Source organism: Anser cygnoides, chromosome 14 (assembly GCF_040182565.1).
Source record: "Anser cygnoides isolate HZ-2024a breed goose chromosome 14, Taihu_goose_T2T_genome, whole genome shotgun sequence".
In the NCBI taxonomy this organism is placed as follows: domain Eukaryota; kingdom Metazoa; phylum Chordata; class Aves; order Anseriformes; family Anatidae; genus Anser; species Anser cygnoides.
In genome coordinates this window covers 13292983-13320186 of record NC_089886.1, presented here as the reverse complement: position 1 = coordinate 13320186, position 27204 = coordinate 13292983, and the positions used below count along the sequence as shown (strand labels likewise).

At 54.5% G+C, this 27204-nt stretch overlaps 1 protein-coding gene across 7 annotated transcripts in view; it reads right to left on the bottom strand.

The window, feature by feature from the left end:
- The window catches only part of SIL1 (SIL1 nucleotide exchange factor), a 93587-nt gene extending 68066 nt beyond the window's left edge, over window positions 1–25521 (bottom strand). For 2 of the 7 annotated variants that reach the window (XM_067005534.1, XM_013178436.3), the window contains exons 1-2: window positions 13491–13693; window positions 2693–2807 (exon numbers count right to left, since the gene is read on the bottom strand). In XM_067005534.1, coding sequence (XP_066861635.1) covers window positions 2693–2807; window positions 13491–13678 — 303 coding nt within the window. In that variant the 5' untranslated portion in view covers window positions 13679–13693. Of the gene's footprint in view, window positions 1–2692; window positions 2808–13490; window positions 13694–19612; window positions 19780–21837; window positions 21958–23814; window positions 23942–24252; window positions 24396–25417 lie in introns of those variants that run through there. The other 5 variants (XM_067005539.1, XM_067005538.1, XM_067005536.1 and 2 more) reach the window with 5 other exon arrangements.
- Window positions 25522–27204: the final 1683 nt, after the last annotated feature.

Sequence of the window (27204 nt, the reverse complement as noted above, 5' to 3'; positions counted from 1 at the left end):
TTTTAACTTTTTCAGCTGAAATTTTCCATGCTAGTAGAACGCCTCAAGCATTGTTTTTTTTTTGTTGATTTTTTCTTCTTCTTCTTAAATGCATTTATTTCAGGCTTGGAGAAGATTTCAGCTAAAATAGTCCAGCTATTTCCAAAATAGGACAGAGGGAAAGCACACCCGATTGCCCGCACGATAAAAACGCGAGCATCCTCTCCTTCATGCGTGCCAGTGCCCTACAAGTCCTCTGAAACCAGGAGGCAGTGATCTCCTCACCACTTAGCTTGCAGCCGGTGCACGCGAACGCAGAGGTGCAGTAGAACAGTTAGCACGGGTGGCACGGCATTGCACAAAGGGAAAAGCAGGGATGAAAAGCAGGAAAAAAAAATGCTTGCCCCTAGGGAAACCTCACTGTTCACCGGAAAACCTCCCTAGGGAGCTGGTGGGAATCAATGAAAACTTCAACGGACAAAATTATTAGGAGCGCATAGTAAGTAACAGGCTCGTACTATCTCATAGCAGGCTGTTAAGTGCTCGGGAAGCAGGGCTTTGCTATTCTGGTTTTCACAGGAACAGCTAAGGCAGCCCAGGCTAATCATCCAGATAGCTCCGTCTCTGTTGCGGGGAGCATTATCAGCTTCTGATATTGCCAAGAACGACACCACTGAATAATTTCCCCAAAACAGCCTACAGGGAAAGATGATTCCTAATTGTTGGCAATTAGAATAAGAGTTGCAGCTCACTTCATGAAGTGTGATATCAATCCTCAGAATATTTCCACAGGGGGGAAAAAAAGAAGTCAATTAAGAGGTTAACTGGAAATTTCAGGCCATGCTCTGCCTTCACTTCTTCCACTTCTTGGAAGAAATGTGTGCATATTTACTGGCAGAATCTGGATGCTTTGCATATAAATATCTATTATCCAGTCTAGGAGAGTGTTTCTGAGCAGGAGAAACATCAGCCTGAGCAAAACACATACAATTAGCCGTGACAGTGGTAACACATTAAGATGGTTGACAAATCTATACAATGTTTTTATTCTGTCAAAAGGGATTGAAATTTCAGAAATACCCTGGAAAAGCAGAGCTTAACTCCTACTTTCTCTTAGTGCATTAGAGGCTCGAAATTGTTAAAATTATGACAAATGGTTAAAGCTCAGTAACAATCATAAACATAAAAAGCCAGGTTCTACTGATGAAAATCAATGTTAACATTTTCTGAGCCGAGACTCAACAAGACTAAAATAAATGAGTGAGGGCAGTTATTACTTAGCTTATTCGTGCTGCTATATTATCATCCAAGAGGGACTTAATGATACCGTCCATTGTAAATTTACCAACAGGCCTCCAACTGTTGTATCTGTTAAAACACTTAATGGAGATAGCTGATGTTTACAGCCTCTGCTCAAGGGAAGAGCTGTGGTCTAAACGTCTGTACGGGTACAAGGATGTGACTTGGCTCATTTAAATGTTACTGCCGCCGCTTGGCCCACGCCTGCTTTGCAGTACCCTGTTGTCATTAGCACTTCCCGAGTGGTGACAAAAGGCAACACCACACAAGCAATTCTTCATTTATGCAGAGCGACACATTGCATCAGTAAGTAGAATCTTTTTTGGTTTGTTTTCACAATTAAAACAGTAAAAGGAAAGACGTTTTCTAAAGATCAATGGAAATTTCCTTAAAGGCAGAACTCCTCCTTTCTCCATCAGCCTGAAATCCACTACACTAAGCTGAGAAACCTCAGCAGGGACAGCTGAGACAACCCGCAGCCTGTTTTCAGCGACGTGGCCACCACAGAGCCAATGTAGAAGGCGTGCAGGAAAAGGTGATCTGAGAGTGAACTGCCCACTGAATTCATCAGACTCCTGATCTTCCAGGTCAGGCTGCCTGCCAAGTCGGGCAGGTAGCGCTGGGCGGCTGGCCCAGCACTTGTTCTCCAGCCTTCTCCCCGCACTTGAGATGCCTGTGCTCCATCTCCAGCCTCCTCCCTGCCCTCCCTGGAATTATGACAAATTCCCACATCAGTACATGACTGCACATGGCTCCTGGGCACTGGCCTATAGAGCTTAGGGTGTCTGTCCTGCAAGCTCCTCGAGGAAGCTTTCCAGATGTGATCTAGCAGGGCCGGGCACCTGGGGCTCGGAAGCAGAATCCAACGCGGGGTAATTCTGCACAGCTGTAAGGGCAAAGGGCAGACAGCTTCCCCCCACCTCAGCTGCAGCTTCCAAATAACACTGCAAGTAGCAAAATCCGAGTGAGACACAAGGACCCGAGAGGGTGCTCTTCTAAACCTGACTCACTCGCAGTGACTCAACAGAGACACAGCGAGAAGCACAATCGAGGCCATCTCCTCTTGCCACTAAACCTCATAATTAGCTTTGGCTCTTGACACAGGGGATGTATGACAGCTTCAAACAGAAAGAGGGCCACCCAGCAAACGAGAGCTGCCTGGGTCATATTGTTCCCTTTATAAAACCTTTTGATTGAGCATTTTCTGGATTTCCTGGGGTTGAGGCAAACAGCCTTAAGAAAGAAGCCCTTCTGAAATTGTGTTATTGAAGATCGACTGTTGAGGAAGGAAGAGGGGATTGACCAGCTGCTGCATCATCCTGCGTGGCGTTACAGCTGGACCAGGGCGCTGTCACCCCACCGGAGAGGCAACAACCCTGAACAACCCTTTGCAGACCAGAGCAGTGACACTTACGGCAACTCTCTCGCTTAGGCTTGTCCGGGAGCACACCGCAGAAACCAACAAGACCAGCAGGCTGACCTTGGCAGCAGTGGGGGAGTGACCAGCCCAGTGAGACATTGCCACCAGCCTGCAAAGCAAAGGAGAACGAAACCAAGAATATTTTAGTACAAATTTTCACACCTTTCAGCAGTCTTTATACAACATTTTTCAGCACAGCATAGGTTTAGGGGTGTGAGACAGCAAACCGCAGAACACCTATAGGTGTTAGTTCACAGGTCTCCTCGGGGGGGCACAACTATAGCAAGAGGTGCCAAATTTACTGCTAATAGAGTTTATAACAGGTAATGACAAAGTAGTCTATACTGACCCTGCAGGTGTTTATACGTCTCCTGGAAAAAGTGAAGAGACCAGCAACTCTTGTTTAAAACTCTTGTGTTACTTGCATGGATAATAACTTCAGGAAAAAACAAAATTCAGTTGTTATCCTGCCACAGTTTTCCATGCGTATGCCTCATTTAAAGCACGAAAAATAGCTGCATTAATTCAAATTAAACAGAACCATAAACCATCAAACTATCAGGCATTTATCTAAATGCTTTGCTGGAGGAAAACACCATTTTGCAGAGGTGAACAAGATTTACTCAGCAGCTCTGCAGCACGAGCCTTCCCCCGCCTGCTCCGAGCGCTGGCCGGCTCTGCCCAGCAGGCAGAGGAGCATGGCGCAGTCCCCGGTACCCCCGAAAACATGTTGGAAATACACGGAGGGGAGGAAAAAGGAAGGAAAGGCCCTGCTCCTGCGGCCACCTTAGGAGGGAGCTGGGGGTGTATTTACCCGCTCCGTGTGTAACCCTGCCCGTGCTGACCCCAGCACGAGGCTCACAGCCATCGGCGGCATTCGGCTCGCTTTTACTCGCGCCGGGGTAGGAGCCGAGCTGCCTGCCAGCACGCAGGCTGGAGAAGTATTTCCTTTGATTGGCTCTAAATTTACACGCTGCTAAATTAAACTAAATGAGGTCTTTTGAAAGAAGATGGGGCTGATTAGTTCCGTTCAAACACTCCTTCATTACTCATCCCTCCATCAAGTCTGCTCCTACTCCTATCCAGGTTTTAAAGAATTTCCTCCCATACACGCCGACTCCCAGATATCTTCCTTCCCCTGTTGTCCATCAGGACGGCACATCACATCGCAGGCTTTTTCCTTCCTCCATGCATCCAACCGCCTTCTACTTCCACACAACAGAAAACGTGCTGTAAGTGGAACTGTCACGATATTTGCTGCCAAATCCATCAGTCTTTTCTTCGGCCAAGCCTCCCCGGTGCCAGAAGGGCCTTAGCCTGAACCGCGCCTGCGAGAAGCCGGCCCCGTGAAAGCTCCTGCGACGGCAGCCAGGATCCCAAACAGGCCCCTGGGCTCATCCTCTACCTCCGGGCAGCAAGCTCTGGTTCCCGCTGGTGGCACTGCTGTCTCCGGAGCAGAGCTGACAAAGCCCTGCACCAACAGCTCCGCAGGGTCAGCCCCAAGGTTCCCCAGCCCAGCGCCGCCTCACCGCTGACCAGAGGGGAGAAAGCCCGGTCCCGCCTGAGAGCCAGCGGGCAGAGCGCGATGAGCGCGGAGGAGCCCATCCCCTGCCCTCTCCCAAAGCTCAGGGCAAGCAGAAGAGGCTCAGCAGCGACACCACCCCGACACCAACACCATCACCTGCACAGCTGCGCCGCAGCACCCGGCCCGCTGCAGGCAGGAACCGAGGACCCCGGGGGATCGCAGCTGCACCCAAAGCCAGCTCCTGCCTGCAAAGAGCCTCTCCTCCCCCGAAAGGACCTCAGGAACAAGGAGGGCATGGAGTCGTCTCCTTCCCCCCTTTACTATCTTTTCTCCTCACTCCATTACGTTATTTCTTCCCTCTTCTTGTTGTTTTTTTTTCTTTTGCCAAAAATAGCAGGGAATTTAAAAGGCAGAACCCCGCATCGCACCGGTCAGCGGCGGGCATTGAGACAAAGCAGGGGAGTGAGGCAAGCACGCGGCAGTACAGCTGGTGCGCTTCTGCGGCTCCCTAAATTCCTGACCCCAGGTGTCTCTGAACAGCAGTTTCCATCTCAGACCTCAACAGCCCTCAATGGAACTTTTTTAATCCCCCCCACGAATGAGTATAATTGCTTTTTAGGTGGATCCTGGGCCTCCTTCGATGTCCTCCTTGTTTCTGAAGAGGCAACAAAGCAGCCGCAGGAAGGACCCCCAGGCCCCTTCTTAGGCTACAGAGCAGAAGAGCAGCTCTCCATTTCGGATGACAGGCAAGGACAACCTGTAGCCGAAGTCCCCATTTCTCACTGAGGACACCGCCAAACACAAGGCTACAGGCTGAGACCCAGGCTCCTGAGCTGGAAACCCCAGATCCGTACCCGTGGGCTCAAACTCCGTCTGCTCCCAGCAGGTCTGCGAGCCCTTCTGGCTATCGCCGGCCCCGACCTCTAACACGGACTGACCAAGACAAACTGTCCCCCCTCAGCTCGTCTCGGAAGAAACAACTTATTTTTACACAGGCAAGAGGTTGTTCTCTTTTAGCCAAAATAAGAGGCAAAACTGGGATAGTGAAAAATAGACATATGCCCAAAACTTTACCTGCAAGTCTGGAAACAAGAAGAGAAAAGAAGAAAAAGAAATTCAACAAAGCAGTGGCTGAAAGAAAGCGCACACTCCCGTAAAAATAGAGCTCACGTGTACCGAGGAGGCTGGTAGCAAGTGACAGCACAGCCTCTTTAAAGCCTACAACCTCATGCCTGCCTGGAACATGACATCTGCACAACAATTAGCAGTTTGCCTGGGTCCCAGGTAGGCAGGAGGAGCTAACATGTGAAACACGGGGGTTTGAAGCTCCTGGAGAGAAGCCCGTGCAGGCTGACATCTCGTTACAAGACAGACGCACGCAGACGGTGCGAGAGGACTTCCAAAGGGAGCACTGCGATCACACAAAGCAGGTTTGGAAGCGCCCCTGCAGGGCGTAAAGCAGCAGGAACGGTAACCGTGACCCCACCTGCACGGGGAGCGCTCGCGCTGATGTGAGGACGTCGATTTGGGGTCACAGCACCCACGCCCGGCTGCAGCCAGTCGGCACCACAGCCTCCGCAGCACGGCCAGCAACGCACATTCCCCTTGCGCAGAGCTGGGCGGGTTTTTTTCCAATCCTCCTCTTTTTGTCCAAGAAAGCCAGGTAATTGCGGGAGCGCAAAGTGTCAGGCTCAAAGAAGCCTCAGCTCCTGGCAGCAGGCCCCCACCAAAGCGGCGATGCCCTCGTGCCGTGGCTCTGCTGTGCCCCGTGGCTTCAAAAGCCCCTCGCAGCAGCGGCTGCAGAAACCTCAGCACCCCCGCGCCGCTCCCTGTTAGCAGAGACATTTCCCCGATTTCGCTAGCTGCACATCAGTAAGTGCTGCACAGCCCCGCGAATGCAGCTGCTGTAGTCGTAGGTGACAGTTCAAAGGAGTCGGTACCAGGACCATATTTCATTAATGCCTTCTGCTGCTGGGAACGCACCACTCTTTCATGTCCTAACTCAAAGCGTGCACTGCGCACACGGTGTCACTCCAATAAATCTACCCGAAGCCTCATCTGAATTCTGATCAGCTGCTTCGTAAGAGCACACAAACATCCCAGCGAGCTCCCCAGCCCTCGCCATGCTCTGCTTTATGGCCAAGAGGAAGCAATAACAATAAGCTAATCCTCGTTCTCATCTAGGGATCAAGGGAGCAGCGTGGGAATTGTAAGCCCTGCAAAATTGCCTGAAAATTTACTAGTTAGGCACAGTACCCACGCAGCCAGCCTTCGCTGAGACGGCCGATGAGGACGAAAGCACCGATAGCACTTTGTGTGCCTATGAGCAGAAATTATTCATAAGGCTTCCCTTGCTGAGCATAAGGCAGCACTGGAGAGCCACCAGACGATGAAAGGCATTGACGAACACACCCCAAGCAGGCTTCAGCTGAACTGGTGACACGAAGACCTCCGAGCACTCACAGCCTCTTTGGTTCAAGCCAGTTCGACTGCCAGGAACAGTTAAGAAAATTGTTTTAAAGATCGCTGTGTGACTGGGGATGTCTGGCTGCAGACGTGCACACAGGACAGCAGATGCTCCAGTCAGTGTCAAGGCAGAGGATCCCGCCGCAAACACCACGCCATGTCAGCAGGGCTGGCACCCGGAGGCGAGGGCAGCGTGACATGCTACGTGATGTGGAACACAGCCGAGAAGGAGAGACCGGGAGGCACGTTCTGCCAGCATCGTGCGTGTGTCGAGACGCTCCTTTCCTCAGGGCTGCCATGGGACAGCAGCCCAACAGGACTCTCCCGTGACAACTCGCACAAAGAAACCTGAGATTTATCACCCGGCGCTCCTTGGAACTACCAGAGGACTACTCACAGGTGATGCCGTTGTGCTGACCTACTCAGTCGCTCGTGAACGGTGTAGACGAGGTCCTCCTCAGGGTACGGCCGGAGGATCCAGCAGCCAGCAGCCCGCCACCCACAGACCCGCAGCCTCCCAGGAACCCGCAGCTCTCTTGCGGCAGGCGGCCGGGCGGGCGCCCCAAAGCAGCGAGCCTGGCACAGCAGCTGCCCGCCTCCAGCTCGGGGTAGCTGCCGCGGGCTGGGCCAGGGGTGCTGCCCACTGAAGGAGAGGTCCCACGTGGTGCAGGAGGATAAGAGAGGCCGCAACCTTCCCCGACCCATCAGCGGGTGACATTAATCATTGAAGGTGCCATCCCTTGTCAATTTGACAGGCGTGCTCAAGCCCCTGCTTTAATATGCTTTAGTAAATCGCTTACTTTTTGTTTAGTACACTCATGTTTCAACTGTTTGCATTTGGCTTAGTACGCTTATGTTTAAAGCATTTATGTTTCGCTCTGAAACAGGAGTTTGGGTCGTTAAGGCTCACTGCTGCTGTAAAATCTCTAACTGGGCACTCGGTTTGCTGCCCAGCACCCAAAGACCCCTGTTGGCCTTGTTCCCCTTCCTTACAGTCGGGCCTGCACAGCCCTCTGACACCAACCGGAGGAGCGGGGCAGTTCTGCAGATCCAACCATCCTCTCATAACCGAGCTAAGACAAAGCAGCCTGGAAATGTCTTGGTGGCCACAGACCCGTGCATGTGCTTAGCGGATCCCAGGCGCGAAGACCCACCTCAGCTCCCCGTGCCCGGCAATTGCATGGACACGGCACTGTGGCTTCTGGCACTAAGCGCGGGATTTCTTGGATCTCATTTGGAGACGGGAGCCCCAAGGAGACAACTTGCCTGTATTAAAAGCCCAACAGCTCTCCTAAGAAAGCAAAAGTCTTTCCGGACGTGCCTACCTGGGGATGGCTACCCGCCCAGGTGGTCAGACAGGCTCACCTGTTGACTTTGGTCAAGAAGCCAGGGCCGATAACCTGGCGTCCACAGCAAACCTGCCCAGGGGACTGTCTGCAAGAGCTGGCTTCGCTAGGACAGCGGAGATATTACAAGGGTCTCAGTAAGGCCAGAAAATTTGCTCCTTTTAGCTGGTAAAAACAACAGAGCCCCACTGCCGAGAGCCACCAGCCCTGCCAGAGCGCCAACCTCGGCACAAAGCCTCGGGTGAAAGAGGACAGCGGGCACAGCCTGTCTGCAAAGCACCTCGTACCGCGCCAGATTGCAGCAGGGAGGGCACGCAACTGCGCTACAAACCATCCTGTTGATATTGCTTAGAAAATTACTTCTAAAACATTTATTCTTCTTGCTTGCTCCTCATCATTTACTCCTACCAGGACTGCGCTGTGGTGTGTTGAAAGCACTCCTACGCAAGGAAGAAGTAGTGGGAACACCTTCCCAGATCTGCTGCCTACAGAGAACCCACACAGCGAGGCAGCCACGCTTCTACGTTTACACCAATAAATAGCAGCAGGAACTCTGCTGCTCAGGCACAGATTGCCCTGAGCCAGCAGGTCCTGCCCTGACCTTCAGCAGAAGGTCTGAACTTGGACCACGGCACGGAGAGAAATTTTGAGTCCCAAAGGCCGAAAGTGAGCCAACAAATGAGGCATGCGGTCACTTGGGTACGCAGCTTTCTCTCCCTCGTAGGGGAGCTCACGTCCCAGGCACTCGGCTGAGCCCCTGACTTGGGCAGATGATGGCAGGGCAGCCCAGAGGGGCCGGGGGCTGCAACGAGCCCCGTGCCACGCCGTGCCCCGCGGAGGGACGGCTGCTGCTGGCGCCCCACGGCTCGCCCCACGCGGTCCCACGAGTGAAGCCGTGCAGGGAGGACAAGGGCCAGCACAACAGGAACACATGCGGGCACAGCCTGGCACCTCCCATTGTGCCATGCAGTTTTTACAGCCACTATTAACAAAACACAACAATAAATACGAATAACACTTACCAGCTACCTGCTCAGCCTAACCTTAGGTGATGCCACCTAACGCTGCACTGCCCTGAGAGCAGAGAGGGGATTTCTCCAGCGCAGGAGACACCAGGCTCAAATCCTCCTGTCCCACGACTGCCTGGGATGACCAAGGTGGCAAGAGAAATCTCCTATTTGCCTGTTGTAAGAATTGTTCCCCCTGTGCTGCACTCCTGGGGGACAAACTCCCTTCAACACCTCTCTGCTCCGCTGCACCCAGCCCAGGCTTCTCCACTGCACAGAAAGCCTCCTCGCTATTTCATTTCTCCTCCAAGTCATCACGTTTCCTCCTGCTGCTGCTATTTTTCCTCCCGTTGTGCTGTACCCACAGATATTGCCCTCTCTACCCAACCACAGCACCCGGAGCCAGCGCGCCTCGGCACGGGCCAGGCTGCTCCTGGTGCTGCTGAAGACGACGGGGGGAGCGCGGGGGGAGCGGGGGATGCCGCCGCCCTTCTCCCTCCTTTGGGTATTCCCAGCAGACACATCAGCAGCACCGACAGTCCTAACCAGGCCTGCGGAGCATTATTCAAAGCCTAATTAGTCACTTAAATAACACTGTTTATACAAACAACCGCATGCCGTTTAACATCGAACATCACTTAGTCTATTAATTAATTTTACTTCCTAAATTCCTTCAGAAACTTCAGCGTTTGTGGAAAATGCTGCTCTCCAGAGGGCGAGAGCGCAGCTTTCTTCTCTGGATGCCTGAAGTCTGAGCAGGGCTGCCGGCGTCCCTGCGCCCGGCCCGCAGCTCCCTGGCGGCGATGACAGAGGGGCTCCTGCTCGCCTCCGGGTGCGGCACGCAGAGCCAGAGGCCGGGATTTGTCACCTCTTATTGACTAGCAATGCTTTCACCCCAGCGGGACAGCTCTACGCCTGCCTGCACACGCACGCGAGGGCCTCGCTCGGCAGAGCGCCGGGGCTAACGGCTGCAGGAGCTCAGATTTACACCGACGTCAGATGTGCCTGGAGAGGGAGGCGCGCGGGGACCTTGGGGACAAACGCCTTGCTGAAGACGAACGCGGGAGCAGCTCTCACTGCCAAAACCCTCTCCAAAACCTCAGCCACACCGCAGGGCATTGCTCTGCCTCACCCCCTCCCCGTCCTCCCAAACCCACCGCCTCTCCTCCTGCCCGCGCCTCTTCCCTTCTCCTGCTCCTCGCTGCAGCCCCCACGCACGGTTGGATACCAAGCGCTAGTTCCCCCCTAGCTGCACCTATCGCTTCCATCAGCCCCTGGGCGTCTCGGCTTGGACTAATCTGGGAATCTGCCAGCATGCAGCGGATTTTTGTCACCCTCTCCCCCAAAGGGGCAACGAGCTTGGAGAACTGGGTCCCTTTAACACCAAGGAAACCACACAGAGCAGCTGCCAGGGCGCAGGCAACCCCAGCCCCTCTGGGAACAGCCTTTTGCACTTCCCAAGTTGTTGCTGCTCACCTGTGGCTCTTGTATTGAGTAAAAACCTCCTTCCCCTCTTCAGCTGTTGGCTTCCCCTTAAAGAGACTCAGTCAAGATGTTAAAAAAATTAACAGGAATATCATCGGTGTCTGTGCCAGCCTGCACAGCGATGTGCTACAGCCCCCGCACCAGCGCACGCACGGCTGCCCCGCACACCCCGCTCACTGTACGATCAATCCAGGAGCGACTCTCGCGATTCCCACGCTCCTAGCAAGGCATTTCCCACCAAGGTTAAAAAACACCTCGTGCTCCCCAAGCACGGCAGCTCCCACCCTCTGAAGCCAAAGCAGGAAAACGGGCAGCCAGCAGCAGGCAGCGTGCGGTAAGCAATTTTTTCTGAAGGAAATTTAAAATAGCAAAGAGCTCCAAAGACTGCAAGTGCAGAACTAACGGCACAGAGAGGAGAAGCTAAAAGAGAAGATAATTCCTCCCCTCTCCTGTACTTCATCATCTGCCTCCTCTACTTTGGGGGATGGTTTTTCGCCTTTCTGCTTGTGAGATGCTTACAGACAGGTGCTGACACCACACCTAGGATCAAGATGCCCCGTTCTTCATTTGTCCTTGGGCACTGTTTCAAGCGTAATAAAAATCAGGGAAGAAGCAAGAGAACTGCCTGCACAGAAAGCACCACCAACTGCACAGAGTCCACAACTTAAAAATACTTTCCCCCTCTAATCTCTTGTCAGATAGAGCTATTTTAGGTGTTTCTTATAGCAGTGCACGGGAAAAAAAAAAAGATGGAAATATGACAGTGCAGCATCCTTTTAATTATAGCTATCGCTGCCTCACAGCTGTCACAGCCCGTTCAGCTCCGCTTTCAGGACACGCCTGGAGCGATCGCTGGGGTGCTGCGGGGCCCGGCGCACCCACAGGTGCTCTCGGGGCAGACACGAGCCCGAGCCCTCAGCACCCGGGAAGGTTGCACGGATCCCCCCGGGGCCTGGCTCCGCTGCCGGACAGCCCCCATCACCCGCCTGGGCTGTGACCTCCGCGGGGCAGCCTCGCCTTGTGCCTCAGCAGCCTCCGCCACGCGGAGCTTTGATCCGACGAGTGACTCCGGGTTCAGAGACCTCCTCGCCTTTTGCTGCCCAGACATGAAGGACGCCGAGTTCGAGTTCCCGAGCATCTCCGCTTCAGACGGGCGGGCTTTGATGCCGCGCAGCGAGCCAGTCCCTGCGATCCTGCTGGTCTCTTCAAACAGCCGCAGAGCCGCCGCTTGTGATCTGTGCCACAGAGCCTTCTCCTTGGGGAAGGAAAGCCACGCCGGCGCTCATCTCCACCTTGTCACCGCAGAACAGGCTGCTCCGAGGCTTCAAAGAGCTGCTCAATCTTAAATCCTCGCGACACGGGGACAAATTAGGGAGTCTGCCTCTGCTCAGCTCAGCAATCCCAGCAGAGGTTACGAGATAGAGCCGTGCCGGGCGCCACGTTGAAGGGCTGAGGGCCCGTGTGGCTCCTCGCCACGGGGGAGGTGCCAGCACCACGCTGTGCAGCCCCGTGAGCTGCGAGTCCGGGACACAGGCATGCAGAACACAGGGTCACAGAGAGACCGGGTCCCCGCGCTCGTCCCAGGGGACAGGAAGGGGAGGGAGAGCAGCCCCTGCCTCAGGCACCCACGGAGAACCGAGCAGGGGCACAGACACGGCCTTTGACCCTTTGACCTCTCCACACACCCCATTATTATTTTTCTTTTCTTTGTTAAACCAAAGCGTGGGGGGCCGCTCAGAGTAAGCCCTCCACGCGGTAGGACTGCTCTGTGTCCACAGACTGCCGCCGAGCCCTGCAACTGCACCCGCTGCTCCTCAGAGCCACGGGGTTCAGCCACGAGCGGTGTCTCGGCTCCGGCCCTGCGTCCCCCAGCCTCGCTGAGCAGCCCCTTGTGAAGCCAGCGAGGGCTCTCAGCATCTCCCTGCGTGCTGTAAGAGATGGCAGCAGATTTGGGGGCATTAACACCCGTTAGGCTGTGGGAAAAGAGGCATGTGCAGCACCCTTCTCTCTGCTCTGACAGGGGAGAATCCTGAGCCGCTTCCTCTCTGCTCTGGCAGTGCCACAGCCCCTTCTCGCTCTGTCAGGCGGGGACAGGGGAACCCCACTGCAGGACATGCTTGTACGGAGGGGGCTTCTCCCACGAAGGCCACAGGCTGCCCCTGCCCCCTCCGGCAGGCCGAGTTTTCACACGAGGGACAAATTATTCTCCAAAGCTTTTAGAGCTGCTGAAATTCTAAATAAATTCTAAATAAGGCTGCCATTTGGATCAAGGCTGTTCCAATGACAGCCTCCACAGTGACTCCCAGTGACCACAGATGTCACACATCAAGACACGCTTTGGCACAGACCCTGAGCCAGGCAGCGAGAAATCTGGGTGCACCCAGAACCCGGCCGGCAGGGCTACTCACACCTACGGGGGTTTGCAGCAGCGGGGGCAGACAGCACGGTTTTTGCGAGGCAAGGACCCTGCCATTTATGCAGTAAATAGTGCGGACGTTTAGTCTGCTGTACAGGATGAAATAATAATTAAAGTGGCCTCCAGTCCCCAACTCTTTGAGTCTGTACTCAAAGAGCAAAAAAGGATCAAAGCAAACAGCACTTCTACAAGAACCTCCTATTTGGCTTTTAGTCCCCAGACAAAAGAGGGCCAGCTGACGGACGCTTCCCTCATTGTCCTCCCTAATCCCTGTTTCATAACAGCAGCCGGGCACTGCAGGCAAGGCACTTCAGGAGGCAAAGCGCTGCCTGGGCGGTTGAGCAGACCTGACCTCCAGCCTCCCACCTCACCCCCGTGCTCCCAGCGTGCCGTGACCACCCAGAGCCGTCCCGCCCGCCCTGCCGCCTCCTGTCACCCGTGGGCCAGGAGCACGGAGCCAGCCCAGGCATCTGGCAGGCTCGGAGGGGCCAAGAACGTCCCAGCGGCGCTGGAGGAGCCGACACGCACGGCTCGGGGATGCTCTCACCCAGACCCGTTGCAGGCACGGCCGGCCCTCCTGGTAACCAAGCAGTCAGTCCCGTTCCAGCGGAGATTTACAGAGGGTTTTTTCTCTTGGAAGCAATAATAGATGGACAGCAAGGATGAGACAAAATTAATGAACACAGTAATTACTCCCAAAGATGCAAATAGGAGCGATTCCTCACCCTGAGACATGCCTGGAAAACAAGATTAAAATGCTTAGGGGACATATTCTGGAAACCAGAGGTAATAGAAGAGATAAAACGTATTTACAGCATCTCACAGGGGATGTGTACTTTTTAGGTAACACTACTAGATACTAAATTCTGCCGAGGACAGTAATATTCCACTCCTCACTGCAGAGTTAAAAGGGTGCCCAAAAGCAAAGCAACCCAACAGAGCGTCCTTCGTGGCAGCCAGAAAGGCAGGCTCTGCCCCACATGCCGGAGCACAACGACAAACACAAAGAGCACCTTAAGCACATAAGCACCATTAATAATCTCTGCAAACAGCACAACTCAACCAGCAAAAAGGAGGCTGGGATGGGAGGTGGCCCACAAGAGCACTCCTCTGCTGGTGCTTTCGAGCAGGAGGAGGGCAGGCTCGCCGTGCCCAGCTTCCCCGGTGCCCGCAGAGCCAAGGCTGCCAGCTAGCAGCCCGCCTCGAGTACCCACCAGCAGAAACGATTTGTCATGTGTCAGCTCAAATCAACTCTTACGAGACCACTGTGCTCCCTGAAGCAGCAGGCTGCCAGACTGCAAAGGAAACTCCAAGAAACCTAGCTGGCCGGCGCCAGAGCCAGGCGACACGAAGAGCAGAGCACTCCTCACCTTTAACACGCCTCGGTCCTGGGCAGCACCTCCCGCAAGGCAGCCATCAGCAGCGTCCCTTACTAAAAAGGGCTTGGGCTTTCAGCTACTGCTCCAGGCTGCAGCTCCTCCGAGCCCAGAAGCTTCACGCTCCTCGCCCCGCGGCACAGCACCGTGCCCGCCCGAGGGAGCCACCACGAAGGCTGACGTTTGCAGACCTGCCCTGAGAGCACAAAGCGCTGCCAGCCTGCGGTGGGTCACCAGGATTGGAGAGAGCCTGGACCTGAAACCTTCCAAGCAAAAGCAGAGATTTCAGCTCTACTTCCCTGGCCAAACCTCAGCGTGAGCAGCACTGCCCTGCCCGCCCGGCCGCTCACAAAGGGCCGGCATCACCTCTGCTCCTGCCCTGCGGGGTTAGGGGAGCTGCTAAACAAGGCAGCGGGCAGGAGCAGGTGCGGGGCTGGTTTGCTTGCGGGAGGCAGTGCCCACCAAGGCAACGTCAGCTCCACCAGGGCTGCGCTGGCAAAGCCCCCAGGCAGCTCGGAAAAGCTCAGGGGCCTCCTGTCAGCACAGGACAAGCCAGCTCCCTGAATAAAACACCTTTAAGGAAAAAAAAAAAAAGAAAAAAAAGCTGTTTCACTAGAATAAACACAACTGAGATGGAAATAAGAACCAGAGTAAATAAGACGAGAATACTTGAAAGAATCAAACTACAAGTGAATTCACACGGACTGAATTAATGACATAAAAACCAGTCCTAGAACCCTTTTGGGTTCCCTCCCGAGCACCACCACAGCTCCCCGCGCCCTGCCCTCCCCTCAGCCCAGGCCCTCGCGGGCCCCACGTGCTGCACGCTCCTGCAAGAGCCACCGAAGGCCAGGCCCCGGCCCCCAGCGCTGGCCCTGCCGGGGGGATCAGCCCCACAGGTCTGCCCTTCGCTGGCCCTGCCTGCAGCATTTTTGCCACCACCGTTGCACACTTAATTAGCGGGTGCCAAAATCAACGTGAGAGGTCTTCGCTGTTGCTCCCGGCTCAGCAGCTCCATCCCCGAGCTCTCCGAGGACAGCCTGGCGAGCTCCCACTTCAGCCATCGAACCGCTCGGGGTCCCAGGAGCGGCCTGGAAAGCCAAATCCCACCCCCCTGCCCCTGCAAACGCCAGGCTTGAGCACTCACAGCTCTGCGCAGAGGCAATCCCCAGCCCAGGACTCATCGACCGGCTCCAGGTATCCCAAATGGCAGCGGGCTTCAAGGGGTGTCACTCACCTGAGACGGACCGCAGCCAGGAAAAGCTCTCCTGCTGCAGAAGATGAACACTGGCCCCAGAAAGGTTTGTCTGCAGGAGGCCTGAGGTTCTTGGATGGAAAGCTCTCTAATCTGCAAAGGAGGTTACCTCATATCAAAGTGAGGAGGAACAGGAGGAAGGCAGGGGATCTAAAGGAAGGAGGAGAGAAGTAGGAGACACTGCTGCCAGTCACCAAAAAGCAGCTGCCTGCCCCAAAACCCTGCAACAGAGCCCTGACTGACACTGCACACAAAGTCAGGAAAGGAAAAAAAAAAAAAACAGCAAGCCTAAAGCAAAGAACGTGGGAAGTACAAGGCAGGCAGGCCTCAGCAGCCATTTTTTCCCAGAATTTATTGAAAGAGCATCTGATGCCTCCTGACAAGTCATATTTAGACACCACTTTGTCTGTACCAGGATTTCTCGCCAGCCACAGGGACTGGCATCAGCTGCACAGCTCTCTCTTGCCAGCCTGACTCGGACAGGATTGCTGTTTCCTACCAGCCACCCTCGTGCTGCTGGAGGTGCACCTGCAGGCAGGCGAGGCTTCAGGCAGAAACCCTTACCTCGGCTCAAACTCCCATCTCTGAGCAGAGGACAGCAGGGCCTCCTCTGAAAAGTTTACTTATTTCCAGCTCTCTGACTTGAGCAGATTTCAGAGAGAAATCAAACGGCTGAGGAGCTCCAGGGCACCCGCACTGACTTCCTCAGCAAATTCCGATTGTGTTCTTAAACAATGGAGAATTTTCTGAACAATGAAGGGAACAAAAACCACGCTAGCCAACAGAAAACCAGCTAGGACTCAAAGATGCTCCAGCCAGCAAGCTCGCTCTCTCCTAAAGCGATGCTCTGCAAAATCCCAAACAAAGGAACTCATTTACAGCATCACCAGTGAATTTCTCTCCCCCCACAAAACTTGTAAAAGTGCCACCCTTGCGAGTGCCACTATGATTTCCGACAGCCTCCTGCTGCTGTTGAGCGGACTTTGCAAGCTTCCCTGCACACATTTTGAACTTGATTGCTCCACGCTCGTTGGAAGAAAAGGAAAGGAGCGCCCTGAAGCCACTGGCTTATTCCTGACCCCACCTGTACCCAGCCGGCTGCTTCCCACCGCAGGAACGAGAGCCTCGCGCCCGGCTCCTCAGCTGCTAACCCTGCCAAGGACACGTCTCCGCGAGCCATCACACATTAAGCAATAATACTGCTTTTAAAACCTTTTAAGACCAGAGGTTCCAGCAGAATCTAATTCACTCAAGGCTCCCGCTGGAAATTTTGCATAGTGTAACAGTTTATTTTGCGGGCAGGAGGAGATCAAGAAAATTAATTCCAACTACAAAGGAAGAACTCCCCCAGAAGTAGCTGCACTAAGGCTGCAGTTGTGAGCTGGCCAAGTACATTTCAGGGGTTACACATTTTCACCTTCACAGTCTTGGAAAAGGAAACGGAGTGAATTTGGGCTGTATTGTCCACCATTTGTTATTGCCTATCTTGATGCTTACTTGAAAAACAAAATTTAATTAAGCCCCACAGTGCTGCTTAGCCTGCCTTTGAAATATGCCCACATTAGCAGATCATTACAGTAACTGAAATACGGCTTCATATCGGATCCTTCAAACAGCATCCTAAAACATTTACAAATTACACAATCCTCTCGCAGAGAAATTGAGACAGAGTGTTTAGCAAGGGCAAAGAGATGTTTACAGATGAAAACTGAAATGAGAGGTGGAGGCGATGAGGCAGAGAGGTGCTGGAGGGCTCCTCCGCACCTTGTCGAGAAGGTTCTCCACGTACCAGGCGCCACGCAAGGAAGCGCGTGCTGGCGCCCGGCGAGCAGGAAGGGCGGCCTCCCCGAGCCCCCGGGAGACCAGCACGAGCTTGTTTGGGGTTTGGGGTGTGCCGGCACAGTCGGACGAGCCCAGAAGGTGCCTGTGCTCTTCTGTGTGCAGGAGAGATCCAGCACAAGAACTGCAAGGAGCAGAAGAGTCAGCAGTGGAAGAAGGACAACAGCAGAAGCAGTGGAAAGAGAAGGGTGTCCTCATGTCCTCCCCCAGCACCTGTCGCACACTCCCCACACAGGCTGATGCGCCTGAAGTCTGAGAGCCAAAAATGCACGGAAACAGCAGAAAAGCAAGAGAAGAGCAACTACAGAACACATTTAACGTGGCTGGGAAGATCCAGCCCCGCACACTGGCTTAACACACAGTCCCTTACACCAAACCCTCTCCCACAAGGACAGCGGCGCAGCCAGCATTCCCCAGCAGGGCGCCAGGGCGAACTCCTGCCGGTGCCTTCCCGTCCTCAGCAGGCGCCCGGGGCCTGCTCCTTCTCCCATCCAGCTTTCTGGCGCCTACGGGAGGTGAATCCACACAGCCTCTGTGCCAGGGGAGGATGCCTGGGGCAAACCGGGAGGAACTCTGCTTCTCTGAGAGCTCCTTGGCGGCCTGAAACTGGCGAGTGCTGGAAAACACCGGGAGGGAGCGGGAAGAGTGAGAGAGAGGAAGGCAACGCAAGCACGTGCCTTTGTGTCCTTCGGAAACCAGGCCAGAGGATTCAGACCTGCAAGGATAGGGAATCTCAACAGCCTGATAAAAGGGGTGCCCAACAGCGCTCTCGTGGCATGCAGCATGAGAACTACAGTGCTAACGTTTACGTGGAGCAGAAAAACCAAGGGAGCTTTGGTTTCCGGGGGTAAAAGCACAGGCAGGTCAACGAGTCAGCACCCGTCACAGCAGCACCGCCTGACGCTCGTGAAGCAAAGCAGCAAGTGAATATTGCATGAGCCTCACAGCTCAGGCTTGAGGAGACCCAAGGTCTGTCTTTTCCTTAATAGCATTTGGGGCGATGCCAAGGGTTCTTTGGCAAATTATTTACTCTGAGAAATCATTTTCTTTGAACAAGAGTAGCCCACGCCTGTGTCCTCTTTCACACGCATCTGGGAGAGGCTGTGCGGGCAGCTCCGATTTCCATGGCGGTACACCGGGCAGAGACAAGCCCCAGCCCGAAGGCAAACCTTCCCAAACGCGAGGATGGCCGAGCCCTCACCGGCAACAACCCCAAGGAAAGGGGGCTGCAGCTGCCCAGCGTGCAACGCTCTCTTTCATGAGAAGCAGAGAGCATCAGCCTACAAGAAAGAGAAAAGGAAACCTTGCGAGGACACACCTGGATCCATTTTACAGAAACATGATAAAAGATTCACAGCTGCTGCCCGTGCTGGGGATCAGCAACCGACAGCTGAATTCCCGGTGGCCCTGCTGAGCTACCAGCATGCTGAATCTATTATTTAGAGGCAAAAAGTTCAGCCTGGCATATAATCATTGAAAGCTGTCAACTTCCAGCCTATCCTGGGCTTCCTCTGTGTAAAGGATCCTTCCCTGTGAACCACGGACTCCTCACCAACTTCGCATCACAAAATTAAAGCAAGCAGCTGTGGCAAGGAGCAATCCATTATGCATCAAGCTCTGAGCCCCCCGAGACACACAGCACAGCGCAATGTTGGCCAAAAACCACCTGAATGTACGAAAAAGCTGCCCAGGATCCTTCCTGAAGGAAAAACTGGTAGAGGTGCACTGGGAGCTGCACAGAAGCACACAGAGCACCCCTCCCACACTGGGGCCAGAGACTCCGCTAGGGCCCACGCAGGTCCTGGCTGTCGAAGGCCAAGCAAGCGCTGAACTCGCGTGCCCAGCAGTGCGGCTGTCCCCTACCTGCTGACGTGTTCCCTCCTTCCCAGCTCCGTGGGGACCAGGCATTTCGGGACCAGGCACTGCTGCCCACCCGCCCCCAGAGCCGCTCTCCCATCAGCACCAAGGCAGGCTGGGGCCGGCTCTGCGTCTCTCAGGCTGCATCAAAGCCTCCCTGACGCTTAGGAGCAGCCCGACCGGCTGGCATAAAGGATGAAGGTTGCTGAGCCTCCCGCAGCCCTCCCAAGGCAGGAGCAATCCGCGTGCATCGCAATCAGCAGGCAGCAGCAGCGCTCGGGAAGCGCGGCTAGGCTGCGGCACGAGGCTCAGAGTTACAGGTACTTCCAGAACGCTGCTCACCTACAGCGCTCTTCTCCATCCCTGGGCGTGCCGAGAAGGAGGGTTTAACACTTCCAACCGGAGCAGGGCGTCCCTCCGATTCGTTCGAGGAAAGGACGGGCAGGGGGTGTCTGCTGGGGGGGCAGGGCTGCAGCCCAAGGAGCCGTGCGAGTGCCCATTTTCTCCTTCTGCGGTTCAAGGTTAAACATTTCATTTGCACTGATTTCCAAATCTGCTTCTCTCAAAAGCCGTGCCAGGTAATTAGAATCATTATAACTATTATTAGACCATAATATTATTATAGCATTTTTGCTACACTTGACATCTGTTGGCTGATAGATTTAACTGGTACATAAGAAATAATTGCACATAGATTTCTTGCAAATGAGCACCAACACGGAAGACATTAAAGCGTTCTGCGTCGAAAAAGTTAATTTTATGAAAGCACGCTTGAAATAAAAATTCTAAAATTAACAGTTAAACCTTTAAAAACTCTCATTAAAGCAACTATTTTGGTTCAAAATAGGCAGCTGTTAAAAAAAGACAAAAAACTGTCTTTTCTGTAGGGGCTTAAAGGAGTATACCTGGCTCGGTGTCTTTCAGACCAACATCTGCATCGTCCTTCCCCCATCCCAGTGACCCAGAGGTTTCTGAAACACCCTCCCGTCTTCCTCTGTCTCTCTCTGCAGCAGGCCTTTCAGTTATTTGCCAGGGAGTCTGGCTGTGCAGACAACCAGCGTAACCAGAACTCTTACAGCCTGCTCACTGAAAATCCTCCCGACTTATCCGCAAACCCGCACCTGGGATAAACTACAGCCTCTCGCATCCTGTGAAGCCCAGAGGGCTTTACAACCTGGATTCAGGCTGCAATTTATCCACCAGCAAGACTCAACTGTATCCAGAGTGGAACACAACCTCTCCACTGATATTTAGCTACAGCACACAGCCCCTGCTGCAAGAAATGAGGAAAAATCCAACAGAAATCACAGGCGTGCTTTGGGGAGGCTGAATTTTCTTCCCTGGAATTGAAATTTGGTCAGGGTGCCGACACCAGCCATGGAGTTTATTGCTCAAACACGAGAACTAGCACAGCACAGCTTCTCCCTTACGCTGGTGATGAAGCACAGCCAGAGGCAGCAGCCGTGGCCAGGCACCTCGAGCTACCAGCCTTGAGAGGTGGAAGGGATGAGAAACAGAGGAACCCTGAGCTCTCCTTGAATTCTGGGGGCCTGAGTTTCACCCCCCAGTTACACAGATGTGCAAAGGAAGATGTTACAGTGGACTGAAGCACACTTCGTAAGAGGACCAGCCCCTTCACCTTCAAAAAGTTGAACACAGCAGCTCCATACTGACAAAACTTGGGGGCAGTTAGAGCACTGTCTGGACAGTGACATTTTCCCTAATTAAGGCTATTTCATCAGTTAAAGCAACTCCTCCTCCTCAGCTCAGTTTGCGCTGCGAAGGTGACAAGCAGAGCGCTGCTGGAACGAGGCATCCTCCAACTGCTCCCACAGGGAGACACCACTCAGGGATAAAAGAAATATTATAATTAATTACGCCAGAGCAAGTCAGTTTTAATCCAGAGTGGAGTAACCCCACAAGGAACGTCCTTAGGACTGCAGGGGAAGAAAGATGCACTTTTACCGCCTCAGTCACACACAGCCAAGCCTGCCTCACTGCGGACTGAGCTACGAGGGAAGTACAGCAACACGCTGCAGACCGACATCCCCCGCGCACGCCCCTGGGCCACCAACGCAGAGGGGCTTCAGCTGTTTGTGCGCAGCTGCCCCAGCGAAGCTCGCCTCCCAGGCTGCTCGTCCCTGCCTCACCCTCCTCAGCCCGCGGTGAGACCGAGAGCCGGGTGGCGCCTGCTGAGCGCGCAGACTGCACGTGGCCGGGGAAGGAGCGCTGCCTGGGGGGCTGTCAGAGGAGAAGCTGGGCTGAGGGAGCGGAGAACTGCCCCGAGCTGAGCCAGCCAGGCCTAGCGAAAGCCCAGCTTGCAGAACACACGCTGTGTTCAGTGAGATTCATGAAAGCTCCTGAGAATCACCCGAGCCTTCAGAAACAGGGCACAATTCCCCCTGTAGAGAGCTGCCCATCGCACCTCCAGCCAGCACAAGGGAGCTAGAGCAGGCTTTTCCCCATATCCTTCAGAGGCTTTTTGGCAACCCAGAAGAATTGAGACGAGGTGAGCTCACCTTAACGAGGCGCAGTACTGGCTGGAGAAGGAAAACAAAGCAACTCACCCACGCGTGCACTCCAGGGGTAGCTTTCAGCGATTCCCTGTTGCAAAGGGAGAAAACGTCACGCAGGGACCCTTGGAGCTCTGTCCAGGTCTGCTTCTATTCATCCTTTCCATTCATGGCCTGCAGAATGAAAGAGAAAGTACTTTTATACAACCTGAAAGGACGCCCAGCAGTTAAGAGCTAGAAGCACTCTAGAGGTCATGATCAGAATTGATAAACTGAAGAAAAATTCCAGAAAAAAAATCCCACAGATCAATAAAAAGAAAAGCAGTAAAAACAAGGCAAAGAACTACCCTTGGAGAAAGCAAAAGCAAAGATCAGATGCACAAATGCAGCATGGGGGAAAACCTCTCGACGGAGGTAATGCCGAAGAAAATCAGGGACTAGACTAAAAACATGTGTCAGTGTTGCAGCACCACGGCTTCAGCAGCAACGAACTAAACACCATTCTGGGACTTAACAGCATAAAATTCACAGCTCTGTAAGATGAGAAAGGGAATTAGCAAACGCAGCTAGGCCGGGGAGGGCAGAGCTGGAAGCTAGGTGCTGGTCCTGCTCCTCCCAAAGGCACGAACTGGAGGGGCTGCGCCACGACAGGAGCAGGCAGCGACGTAACACAGGCAGCTCGTAGGAAGCTGCTGAAGGGTTTCTGCATCCCCGCTCCCCTCCGGACTTGTTACCAGCTCTCAGCACCTAACAGTTCCTACAAGAAGGACAACCATCAGCTGGGTCTCCCTGCTTGTTGAAGGCAAGAGACAGCAGCAGGCTGCTGCCTTTGCTGCAAAGGAGAGTTAGGCGAGGTATCGGGCAGCCGCACATCACAGCTCACCCCAGGTGTGAGGGAGCAGGACCCACAGCTGGGGACACAGGAGGCACCGCAGGCACCCGGCAATGCCCATGGAGACCCACATCAGGGGTCCTGCCACAGCCCTAAGGGAACGCGCCTGCACCCCAACCCTAAGCCAGCGCCCGCTGCCATCAGTCTGGCCCTGAGCATCCCTCATCCAGCCCCGGGACAGGGGCAGGGACAAGGTGGCTTTTCCAGCCCCGTATTTCGTTTTAGCACCCTCCATCTGGCCACTCCTACACCACTAGAGCAGTGACATTTAAGAGCTAAATTAACAGCCTTCTCTTCCCAAAAATACAATAGAGATGCTCACGCTGCTGAAAGGGCACCCACACAGCAACACAGCGCGAGCACAGCCGTACCCGCTCCAATTCATGTCTTTGGTACCTTTCAGAAATGAGGCTCTTCAGCTGCACTTGCCACCAGGCCAACCTGTGCCATGGGCTGCAGCCTTCCCGAATCCTCACCCAGCTCAGCTCCCTGCCACAGCGGAGGAACCCGCAGCAATCCTTACCAAAAGCACTGCGAGGATCTAAGCGCTCACTGAGACGAGGTATTTCACAGAGCGTGAGAGCAGCTGTGCCCATGCAGCTGATAGATGCACGCACAGCTGCACCACACCGAGCAAAACCCCGGCTGAAGGCTCTGCCAGCAATCCAGCAAGTGGGCAAGAGCCACAAGTCCTGTGCAGAATTAGGGCTTAACTTCCAGGAACATTTAAGATTTCACAGCAACTCAAATCGTATTTATTTATTTTTCTTTTTTGGAAAGGAGGCTTTACGAACACGCTGCCTCGCAAACTGCAGCCAGAAGAAATTTGACAAAGCCTTTGTTAACACATGCCGTCTCCTTCCACATGGCTGTTTCCCAGAAGATCCCCAGTGTTGTGGCATTATTCATTTCAGGCGCTAAGAATATCTGTGTTAATAATAAATAATAACCAGCTTTATAGGGAGCTTATCAACAAAGTGCTCAACAAATCTTAATTAAAGCTGATCCACCTACTCCATGCGTGAAAGTTGAACATTATTTCTCAGAGGGGAAACCTGAGCGGTAACAGAGCTGAGGTGGGTTATGAAAGCCACAGAGGGAGTCGGTAGCAGAGAGGATTAGCACGCAGAAGGACTGACTATTATCCCTAAATTTATCGCAATAATCCACTGCCTTGCAGTAGAGTTGATGTTCTCAGTGTAGAGTTGATGTGCTTTCAATCACACCTGCCCAGCTTGACCACATCGGTATTTAATTAGTCCTCCATTTCTTTGCAAGGTAAGAGCAGGGAAAGAAAAAGGGCTTGGGGGTGATGGAAAGTTTTTGTGGCCTTTTTATTGCTCGTGCTGAAGAAATTCTCAACAGTGCAAAAGGAGGTGGCAGTGGCAGGACCAACACCAGCAGTCTCTAGGGCACGGGCAGAGCTTTGCAGGCTGAAGGGCTGAGCTGAGACCTCATCAGGAACTGCCTGTTTCCAGCTTATTTCTTTAACAGAAACATATTTGTACCCCTTGAGATCTAGCAAACACATGGCCATACAGAAGGCAGACCCAGGAACCTGCAGACATGGTCCTCACCTCTGTCAGCTGCACTCCTATACCAAACTGAACATCAGAAGTCTCTGGGTCAGTATTCTGGATGCTTCCACCACAAAACACCTTGGAGGTGGCTGAAAAATACCAGTGTGGGCCAGCCTGGTCATTTAAAGGCAGGGTTAGGGAAAAACAGAGAGAAAGAATGAAGTCCATCCCCTAATAACGCTACCCCTAGAGCATAAACAAATTCTAAAGGATGACGCGGATCAGAAACACGTCTGGTAAACACTGGGGCACGTTACCTGCTTCCTGACCCACAGTACTGCACTGGGAGCCCTGCAGCGCGGCCACGGGCTGGAGCAGCCTCCCTGCATGGGTGGCAGAAGTGCCTTCGCTCGGGCAGCCCGTACTTCTCTGGCGAGCAAATTAATCGGTGCCGGCAAAGTTAGGCTTTGTGCCCCTAAACCGTGTTTGTACTAGGCCAGTTCCAGCGGCAAAACACCAAAAAATAACTTGCCACGAAGAAACGGCGCCGACAGACCTTGTTAGCATAAACCCGGGCCACGCTGCGAGGCGGGCGGCGTTGGTTTTTTGTCAGAGGCTACCTCAGCAGGAGCGCCAGCCGCTGCTGGAGCCCAACACCCTGAGGTGACCCCCCAGCAGCGCCTGTACGCAGAGCCCCGCTTGCTCGGCCCCCGGCTTCACGCAGCGGTGGTGGTTTCACTCAGCCTGCACTACGAGGGCCGTACGCAACCTCGTACCTAAGTGAAGTTTTAAAACCCAGGCTAAAAACCGCACCGCCGAGCCCAGACCCTGAAGGAAAAGCCCCGTGAGCGGCCCCGCGCCGCAGCCGTGCCCTGGGACGCTTTGGGGCCACCTCAGTGGGGGCGTGAGGGGGTCGGGGCACAGCTGAGCTCTCCCTAGCTGGAGCACACAGCACGGCCTTTATTTTTTATTATTTTCCGGTTATTTCTACAACACGAGAGCCCAGGCGGCTGCCTGCGCTCCCCAGCCGCCCCCGGGCCACAACAAACTCCTTTATTCCACCTCGGGGCCTAGCGCAGGCCCCGTCCCCGCCGCACTGCGGGGCGCAGCGCCCGGCCCCAGCCGCCGCCGGCCCCTCACGGGCGCCCCGTGCGCGGCCCCGTGCACAGCCCCGGCCCCGTGCGCGCCCCCGCGCCCGCCGCCCGCCGCGCCCCCCACTCACCGCTCCGCACTGCGCGTGCGCGGCCCCGGCCCCGCCCGCCCACGAGGGCGGGAGCGCGGCTGAGGGGAGGGGGCGCGGGGCCGGCGCCGTGCTGAGGGGACGGCGCCATGTTGGGGGCACGGCGCCATGCTGGGGGCACGGAGCCCTCCTGCGGGGCACCCCCGAGGCGACCCGGGCTGCAGGGCCCGGCAGCCGGCCGGGCTGTTGATCCTCAGGCCCCAGGCTTTCTGTTTGTCCCACAGTGTGAAGCAGCCCCCTGGCACTGCTGTCCCCCGCGTGGCCATGACCTGTCACTGCCCCCTGTCCCTTGGAGCTGCTCAGGCAGCTTGTCCAAAAACTGCCTAGCCAGCACGAGCTGGGGGAAGAGGCAAATAAAATGTGGCATTTGTACTTTGCAGCCATCCCTGCCGTGCTGTGGGGAGCGCCGTGCTGCAGAGCATGCTGCTGTGGGACAACAGGGTGCTGTGCAAGGGGCCCCGTGTCCTTGGTGCTGTCAGGAGAGAGAAAAAGGCCAATACTGCAGCTGGGAAAATTCCCCCGTGGCTGCCAGCTTCGTTGGCAGCCGTTTTGGTGCCACCTCACGCTGTCCCCACGCTGGGTGGGTGGAGGAGGTGACACCCATGTCCCTCACTGCTGTTTTGGCTGCAGGTCTGCACCCTTTGGTCTTTGCATGTCTTGAGCAGATAGTGAGGCTGCAGGGAAGCAGAAGGGTGTTTGTTGCCAGCCAAGTGGGGTTTTGCCCTCCTTTTCTCTCAAACCTTGTGTGTTTTGTGCCTCCAGCAGTAGGTGATGGATTGTAGGAAAATTTCAGCCTTAATTCAGAGTAAATGAAATGTTTTCAATCTTTCCAGGTCGGATATAAACACTTCAAAATCAGGATCAAAACCCACAAAGCCTGTCAGAAGTGCTTCACAGATTTATTGAGTTTTAATGCCACTGTTTTTCAGGCAGGTATGTGATTTTGGGCAAGGCATGACTCCTGATCCTCAGGTACCTGGAGCTGAAGCACTGCACGCTCCAGCCTTTTCCCTCTCCTCCCACGGTCAGCCTGGGCCCTCAGCTCACCAGAGCAGCGCTGCCAGCAGCTTCACCCATCTCGGCTGAAGGCCTTCTGTGGTCTCTCCGGCTGGGCAGGCGAGCTGGGTTCCGCTGTTCCCTTTTGTTCCTGCCACGTGGATCTGTTCCGGTGGGAGTCCCGCAGACGGGGATAACCAGAGGTCTCTCGGAAGCTGTGGTTGTCAGTGGCATCCAGAGGAGGGCTGGGACATCTCTGCCCTGGTGCGATGATGGGGCTTGAACTTCTTTGGCTGCTGACCCTTTTCAAAGTGACTGCCCAGCTGTCCCCACACCTGCTGGGGACACCCTGCCCCGGCCGGGTGGTGTGACACAGGTCTCACGCTCGTCCTTCCCTCTGGTGCAGCCCAAGAGTGCTCTGCTCCATCCCTGGGCAGCAGAGAGCCTTGGCCGCAGGAGATAATTGCTCTGCTGCAGATGGGAGATAAAAAGTAAAATTCAGGCAGCAGGTGCTGGAGGAACATCAGCAGGAGGCAAAGAGCTCCTTTGCATAAGCTCTGCCTCTGCTCTCCTGTTTATTGGGGTTTTACTGGAAATCTTTTGGAGCATTGAGAAGAATAAAGTCCCCCTTCTCCCCAAAAGAAAAAACCTGGATCCCGACACCCCCGAGCTTTCAGGGAAGGGGAGGCTGCAGTGACTGCTGCCCTGGGGGTGGCTGAGCTCAGCTGTGGGTCTGGCCCATATGGGAGGAGCTGAACCAGGACTGTGGAGCC